This window comes from Ipomoea triloba, chromosome 2, assembly GCF_003576645.1.
Source record: "Ipomoea triloba cultivar NCNSP0323 chromosome 2, ASM357664v1".
Taxonomy (NCBI): domain Eukaryota; kingdom Viridiplantae; phylum Streptophyta; class Magnoliopsida; order Solanales; family Convolvulaceae; genus Ipomoea; species Ipomoea triloba.
The window spans coordinates 8998672-9007359 of record NC_044917.1 but is presented as its reverse complement, the minus strand read 5'-3'; the positions used below and the strand labels follow the sequence as shown (position 1 = coordinate 9007359).

The window sequence follows — 8688 nt, the reverse complement described above, 5'->3', positions numbered from 1 at the left end:
TTTAATTTTAGATTAATTTAATTTCTATATTGATTGAAATAATGGTTTAAAAAAAAGGGCAGTAGATTTTTTTTTAAAAAAGAAGCATTAAATAAACTAGTGACTGCCAGATTCTTTATTGGAATTACTGCATTATTTTAATCAATCCTTAATAGAGAGAGAGAGAGAGGGGTTTTGGCAAAAACAATTTTGGGCAATTCTAATCTTATGAATTATGATCCTGGATCACCATTTTGCTCCTACCCACATTCCCCTGTTACTATTTCTGGACTGTAGCCTCTTTTTCCTATATTTTTCTTATGCCTTTTTGCGCGACAAAAACAACAAAACAGACAATACTACACAAAAGTTTTTCTTCTTTATCTCTCTCTCCCTACTACCCCTTTTTTGAACTCCCTTTAATTTCGAAGTGGGGCCTCTTGATTTGCTGACATTTAATGCACACCCACTTTTGAGGTTATTGTACAGCAAGCCAAAGGTAGAAGTGTAGAACAAACTTAGTCTCGTTTCTTGCTATGGTAACTTACTTTGGTTCACAATTTAATTGTTGTTAACTTGTTACTCTCACAATAAGTACCATTTTCCGAGTTTTATTGTTATGTATGTACAGTTTGGGTTTGATGGGGGTAGGGGGTGGGGTGGGGCGGCGGGTGAGAGAGGATGTGTACAAATCCCCCATGTGAGGTGTTGTAGCACTGGCATTCCTCCCTCATTCTAAAGTTTGAGCTTTCTGGGTACTCAAAAAATTGTACCTATTCTTGAATCTTTGCTTTCTGGGTATTCTAAAGTTTGAGTCTTTTCTTGGATATCTGCTTAGTGGTGACCTTTCTGATTGATCTTCTTATCTGGGTTTTGTGCAGATTTGGGCTTTTGCACTTCTTCCAGTGAGCACTGTTCTCTAGAAACTTTGCTGTGGTCTGGGTTGGTTGTTTTAGCATTATCTACTTGTAGTTTTAGAGAGAGAGAGAGAGAGAGAGATGGCAGGTGGCGGAGCTCCGGGACCAAAGGCGGATGAGCCAGCGCCACATCCACCAAAGGATCAGCTTCCCAATGTTTCTTACTGCATTACTAGTCCTCCTCCTTGGCGTGAGTTTCTTTTAAGGGTTTATGGAAAGTGTTTAATGCTTTGAGCTAGGTTATTGCTTCTCTGATATGATGGTGTAGTTCTATTGCTTTCTCTACTTATCCTAATGTTATCTGCATCTTAGTAGGAGTGTAGTTGACCTTGGAGTAGTGATAAGTGTATTGAATGTCATGGTTTCATGGTTTCTGTATTCTGCTTGAAATGTACTTTTCTAGGAAATGAGGAATTCTTTGCTTGAATTTCTTTGCTGACAGATTAGGTATTCTATTATACATGCAATTTTTTATGCTTGAGTTGGTTTATATGGGCTTAGTTTTGTTCAGAATAGATGGTTCTTGTTGTTTGTGCTTGAAAACCACCCTAAACTAAGTGAAAAACTTTTTCCCTTTTCTTGTTTCTGCTGTTAAGAAATGTGACAAGGAAATTGGTTTAAAACCACATCCTTAATTGGCTTTCTTGCATCTTTGTGTTTCTTTTCTGGGTATTTTAAAATCTGCATATATTGATTTTCTTCCTTATTAGCCTACATTCATATAGTGTTATTGCTGTATTGCAGCTGAGGCCATTCTTCTTGGATTTCAACACTATCTTGTGATGCTTGGCACAGCAGTTATAATTCCCACCGCCCTCGTTCCCCAGATGGGAGGTGGAAATGTTAGGCCTCGAAGACTTTTTTGCTGTTTAATTATTTTAAAAAAATTTCTTGCTCCGAACAGAATTTCGTATTTGAATGAACTGGCATTTGCGTTTGTTGCAGGAGGAGAAAGCCAAAGTTATTCAGACCTTGCTATTTGTTGCGGGGCTGAACACCTTGTTGCAGTCTTTCTTTGGGACCAGATTGCCTGCTGTGATCGGAGGGTCGTACACCTTTGTTGTACCAACGATTTCAATTATCCTGTCTGGTCGTTGGAATGACCCAGACCCGATATCGGTTTGTACCCTTGAGACTCTGCAACCTATACATAATTTGGAAGTATTAGAGATTACAGTATTAGCTTCATAAGAAGTATTCCGCTTCAACACACACCCTCTAATTTTAATTGCCACCGCTTTTCTGTGCCCAAGAACATATTCGGGGCCTATGTGGTAAACAGGGGAAAAGCTGAAGATGATTACTCGAAAATGCCATGTTCAGTTGCAGACTTGCTGTAATGTTTTTCCTAATTATTTGTTTTCCTTCTCAACAGAAATTCAAGAAGATAATGCGGGCAACACAAGGCGCACTTATTGTCGCTTCAACTATCCAGATAGTCTTAGGCTTTAGTGGTCTCTGGCGCAACGTTACAAGGTTGGTTAACATTGTAATTGTATATATGCTGTTGGATTCTGTAGGCAATGGCACACTAATTTAGTTATCAATCTCAGAAGTAATGTCTCGTTGAAGATTATTGACTTTGAGATGTAGAAACTCACCTTTATAAATATTTATTTTTTTCCCGTGGCCTTTTAGGTTTTTGAGCCCGCTTTCAGCAGTTCCATTGGTTGCTCTTGCTGGTTTTGGTCTCTACGAGTTTGGCTTCCCTGGGGTGAGTACACGTAAATATTGATTGTTAATAGTTCTGCTCTGCCTTATTCTACTTTTTTCAAGAAAAAAAAAGAGAAGAAACTATTGTCTCTTTGTACTCTAATTCGCATTTCGCCTCTGCAATTTGCCCCTCTAATCGGCTAATTATTAATTTATGATTTGATTGCTGTTGTTTAGGTTGCAAAATGTGTCGAAATAGGGTTACCACAGCTTGTCATTTTAGTCATTTTCTCCCAGGTATGAATCCATATAATTCTAAGTAAACATAAATTCCATTCATCCATTCAAATGCATCGTTTTAATCATAAAATAATTAATGTTGGCATTTCAGTATCTGGCTCGTCTGATAAAGCCGGGGAAGCATATTTTCGATCGTTTTGCTGTAATATTCTCGGTAGCAATTGTTTGGATTTATGCCCTCCTACTTACTGTTGGTGGGGCTTATAACGGGAAGCCACCAAAGACCCAAGTAAGCTGCCGAACTGATCGCTCGGGACTCATTGATGCTGCACCATGGTAAGCGATAATATTTGCGTACGCAAAGAACAGTTCAGATGAGTGCTTGCTTTGGTTAACAAATCCATATCATAAATGTACAGTACGGTCTGAATTTTATAAAATATCAATTTGTTCTATTAAACAATCTACTTTATGATCAAAGTTTGGATGAAATATTTTCCCTTTTTAAAACTTATCTCTTTAGTGTTTTCTTCCTAATATGACAATAGAACTAGTTGTATTTATTGATAGCTCATGGATTGGCATTGTAAGTTAAAATAGAGTCAACTTAGTAATAAATACAAAGAAAAACTAATTGAGTAATGCCACAAGAAGAGATAAATTTAAGATGGAAATCTAACATTACTCGTATCTTCTAAATCAGAAACTACACATAGTTTGATGTCTTCAAGATTTTCATATGTTCCTTAACTGCGATTATGTTTACAGGATTAGAATTCCATACCCCTTTCAATGGGGAGCCCCTTCGTTCGATGCAGGCGAAGCCTTTGCCATGATGATGGCTGCATTTGTTGCGCTCGTAGAGGTTTGTTTTCACCTTCGAGATCAAAGAAATATTGGATTTATTATTATTATTATTATTATTTTGCATTGTTAACGCTAACTTTTAATTATAAATTTAAATGCGGGTCTTGAATTGACTTCCTATTTTGCTTGGATTAATGTGGTGTTTGCAGTCTACTGGTGGTTTCATTGCCGTTGCAAGGTTTGCAAGTGCAACTCCATTGCCACCATCCATTCTAAGCCGTGGCGTAGGTTGGCAGGTAATGACATTCGTTTGCATATTTGAGTTGCAGATTCTCTCCTCATTACGGGGTGAAAGGTGGAGAATGAAAAAACGAAAAATAAAATAAAGTAAATTTTTTGGTGACATCTTTTATGTCCTCACCCCTTTCCTTTGCTTGATTGCATTCATAATTCTCATTATGTCTGACATGTCTCATTAAACAAGTGATTATTTTTCGGTGACATCTTTTAGCCTTTGATGTCAGTCCCCAAAGGCGATAAATTTTTTTGGCTTTCCAGGGAATTGCCATTTTATTATCTGGGCTGTTTGGAACTGGAAATGGATCTTCCGTATCCATGTAAGTTTCGCTTCTAAAAACTCCAAATCCACATGTTAATCTCTTTATAAAGTAGTTGCTGAAGTCCCGAAGCACTTTTGCCCATAAAAGTCTTATTTGCTTGTGTATGCAGTGAGAATGCTGGCCTTCTAGCACTTACCCGTGTTGGCAGTCGAAGAGTAGTCCAGATATCTGCTGGGTTCATGATTTTCTTTTCTATTCTTGGTAAATTATACACGGTTATGGTTTCTGTGATTTACAGAATCCCGGTGTTTTAGTTTTCTGACCAAATTGTGATCATCAGGGAAATTTGGAGCCATCTTTGCTTCGATACCAGCACCAATAGTAGGCGCGTTATATTGTTTGTTCTTCGGTTATGTCGGTACGTGTGTATTACTAGGCGTGTATGTACTTTTAATATCCCCGATTCAAACGTTTTTGAAGTTCTCATGATCATTACGTGTGCTCAGGTGCGGGGGGCTTAAGCTTCCTTCAGTTTTGCAATCTGAATAGTTTCCGAACCAAGTTCATACTAGGCTTTTCAATCTTTCTCGGTTTATCTGTCCCTCAATACTTCAACGAGTACACAGTCATCGCTGGCTATGGACCCGTCCACACAAGCGGGAGATGGGTATGCACATAAAAACCGTCCTGTGATTATTCCCCGCCTACAATTCGGTTTTGGCTATTTTGTCACACTAATGAATTATTCGTTTCAGTTCAACGACATTGTGAACGTGCCATTCTCATCGGAGGCTTTTGTGGCGGGGATTCTGGCGTATTTCTTAGACAACACGATGCACAAGGATCATCACATAAGGAGGGACCGAGGCAAGCATTGGTGGGACAAGTTCAGGTCTTTCAAGACTGATACCCGAAGCGAGGAATTCTACTCCCTCCCTTTCAACCTCAACAAGTATTTCCCATCGGTATGATCAAGGAAGGGAAAGTGATAGCGATTCTCATCGTCAATCCTTGCAGCATTTGCGTTCCTCGAAACCATCATGTTTCGAGGCACTAAAGATGCAACAATTTTCATTCTCCTATGTGTTTCTTTATACTGCAGTATAGTCTGACTGCTTAGAGCATTTTATTATATTTGTTGTTGTAAATTTGTTGGTTATAATGGAGTGATGTTGCTTATTTCTTGTGCCTGTGTTTTTTGGTTTAGTTTCAATAGTGAAATTTAGTTAACTATTATGGAAATTAAGAACTAGTTATTATACTTGGCAAATTCTCTTGTGAAATTCGTGAGATAGATTGAGTTATGAGAATTTGGGTCTTATATGAGTTTGAGTTTAGTAATATCAAATCCAGTAAGCTATTTATTACAGTTTTGTTATAAAGTATTACATTTATGTTATAAATAAATAAAATCTGTTCTCACTTTTAATCTCGGGGAGCTTGTTTTCACCTGAACCCTACCATATATACGATATGATTGATAACTCTCCTAGGAGCCTATCCATTAGATCGTCTAGATATAATTTTTTTTTTTAAAAATACCAATAACTATAATTTTCACAAAATATCATTATAAAAATTTTTAGTAGCTAGCATTGTGGATATAAAGGATGACAACGGGATGAGGAGTATATTCCTCGTTCCCATTTCCATTACCGTACCCTGCTCCCCTATTCCTCGTTCCTGTCTCCATTACCGTACCTTGCTCCCCATCCATGTCTCGTCCTTGTTAGGAAATATAAACTTCTTCCCATCTTCGTTTTTGGAGATGGAAGTCTCCGCCCAGATCAACTCTATAGTCAAACAAGTAATTTAGTACTATTTTAAATATTTAAGTAAAAAAAATTAAATATTAAATACTTATTTTAAACTACTAAATTCATATATATAGATCGAGGATAGAGATGCTTGCAAGATCGAAGAGAAATTATCGTGTCTAGATAGAATGTGAAAATGTGGCCTATAGTGGTGATGAAATTGGACCTACAAAAAAATGTTGCTTCCATCGACTTTAAATAGTTGACGATGAAATGGAATAGTATGTATAGTAGTATACCCACTAGTTGAGCATTTAAATCACAATAGTGCAAGAATTGAACTTGTTCACCAACTACTAAATGCTTTGATAGAAGACTGAAAAGATGCATGCTACATATATACCTGCAGCTTCGTTCTTCAATCTCGACCTTAATATTGAGACGCATTTTCTGAACAAACAAATTACACGTGACATCTCTCTGCATCTTCCATGAATGGGGTCAAATTAAACATGCTTCACCCAAAACTTGAATTTTTATATATACGAAAGCTTTGCCTAGTTTACTGTAATAAATACCAGAATGTCACATTATTATTATTATTATTAAAATTAATCCTTAATCAACTTAGATGATGAATGAAATTATTTGATATTTTTTTTACTAATGAAACTAGCATTATTCTGAACTGGATCTACTATTATGTATGGATTGAAGTAAACAAAGATTAGAATAAAAATGAGTGCGCAAATATATATATAACAATGGTCTATTTGAGCCATATTATGGCTCTGTTTGGCACTTATTTAGGAGCTTATAGCTTACTTTAAGCTACTAATGAGCTATAAGTTCTGTTTGGTAATGTTCTCAAAATAAGCTAGTAGCTTAAAATAAGAGCTTATTTTGAAACGTTACTTGGGGTAGCTTTTCAAAAATAAGCTAATAGCTTTTTAACTTTTTTTTTTCTATCTTTATCCTTATTATTTTAAATAAATGACATCCTTTATTCCTCTCAATTAAAACCCTTCTGACATTTTCTTTTCATTATGTTTAGTAGTAATTTCAGTTTGACATTTGTGTTTGAACATTAATTTTTGTATGAACTAATCTTATGAATTATAAACATTTTTTTTTACTTTATATATTTTCAAATATATGTTCTCACTTTATATTTTATTTAAATATATTTATTTCATTATTTTATATTTTAATATATAAACAAACCTATTTAAATTTAAAATTATTTAAATTGTATAAAGATGTCATTTTTAGTCTTTTTACATTTATCACCTTATCAAAAAGTTAATTACCAAACACTTTTAAGCATAACAGCTAGCTTAACAACTCTTTAGATTTGTAGTTGACATGAACTTTTTACGAGATTAATGGATTGGTTTGGTTGTTTTTCACCAAAAAAAAAAAAAAACAATTCTTCAGATTTCAGCTTCGAACTTATAGCTTTTCAGTTTTCAGCTACTTTTCAGCTTTCAGCTACCTTTTAAGCTAGGTTTGCCAAACATAGCATATATATATATATATATATATATATATATATATATATATATATATATATATATATAAGATCTTGTGCATCCATGTAATATTTTTTAATGGTCTAGATTGATTGATACACACACTCAATTCGCACACATTTAGTCACCATTCGCAGACACTTTAACTTGGAATCTTAATCAATCTAGAACATTAAAATATTTTGAGATCAAATCTTGTACATCAATCTAAAAAATTTTAACGGTCTAGATTGTTTCACACACCACCCCATACGCACACATTTAATCACCATTCACACACACTTAATCACCGCTCACACACATTTAATCACCGTTTGGACACATTTAATCACCGTATGCACACATTTAATCACCATTCGCACACACTTAATCACCGTTCACACACATTTTATCACCGTTCGCACACACTTCAACTTAGAATCTTAAATCAATCTAGACCATTAAATTATTGCATTGATGCACAAGGTCTTATCTCACGATCTTACCTAAGCAAGTGATCTCATATGATCCTAACTCTATATATATATAGGGGTGCGCTTTAATGAGAACGGGTGCCCAGGAGAGAAATAAGAACGATCCACAGTCGTCCACGTGTCCTGATCAACGAATCAGATGTGATTTAAAAAAAAAACGACGTGGTGGCATTTTCGTAAATAACTCGAACTTTGGTGCAAGTAAATGTGTTATAAGTGCAAGTGTTGGCGCACATTTGCAAATAAAAAGTGCAAGTAAAATCACTTACATGTGCACCTATTTTCACTTACAAGTGCAAGTAATTTACTTTGTTAACATTCGTGCACCTAAGTGCAACTAGTTATAACGTTAGGTGCACTTAGGATTGATGCTCAATGTACATTTTACTTGCACATGTAATGCATTTTACATGCACTTGTGCAATTGCGCACCTATTTTCACTTACAAATGCAAGTAATTTACCTTGTTAACATTTATGCACCTAAGTGTACCTAGTTATAACCTTAGTTGCAACTACATATGGACACGTGGTGCATTACGATTCGTTCTCAGTTCTCTCATGGACGCACCATTCTCATTTGAATGCAATCATATACATATATATATATATATATATATATATATATATATATATATATATATTGATTGATTGATGAGAGGAGGAATAATGCATTTATTGGGTGAGAGGAGAATGAAGAAGAGTGTAAAATATGTAGGTGGAGGGTGGAGATCTGGAAAGATTATAGCTCAGTAGATCAGATGTCATAAT

General features: G+C 35.4%; 1 protein-coding gene across 4 annotated transcripts; it reads left to right on the top strand.

The window, feature by feature from the left end:
* Window positions 1-499: 499 nt before the first annotated feature.
* On the top strand, window positions 500-5369 carry LOC116010649 (nucleobase-ascorbate transporter 6). 4 transcript variants are annotated; one of them, XM_031250136.1, is made up of 15 exons: window positions 500-518; window positions 861-1086; window positions 1641-1738; window positions 1842-2015; window positions 2272-2372; window positions 2535-2610; window positions 2787-2846; window positions 2941-3125; window positions 3558-3654; window positions 3806-3892; window positions 4155-4213; window positions 4326-4417; window positions 4497-4574; window positions 4663-4823; window positions 4912-5127. In XM_031250136.1, the coding sequence occupies exons 2-15, from the start codon at window positions 978-980 to the stop codon at window positions 5125-5127; spliced, it is 1593 nt and encodes a 530-aa protein (XP_031105996.1). In that variant the 5' UTR covers window positions 500-518; window positions 861-977. The 4 variants fall into 4 exon arrangements, with proteins under 4 accessions (XP_031105996.1, XP_031105995.1, XP_031105998.1 ...); XM_031250135.1 differs by lacking the exon at window positions 500-518 and adding an exon at window positions 651-734; XM_031250138.1 differs by lacking the exon at window positions 500-518 and adding an exon at window positions 685-777 and having other exon boundaries at window positions 4912-5369.
* The last annotated feature ends 3319 nt before the right edge of the window (window positions 5370-8688 follow it).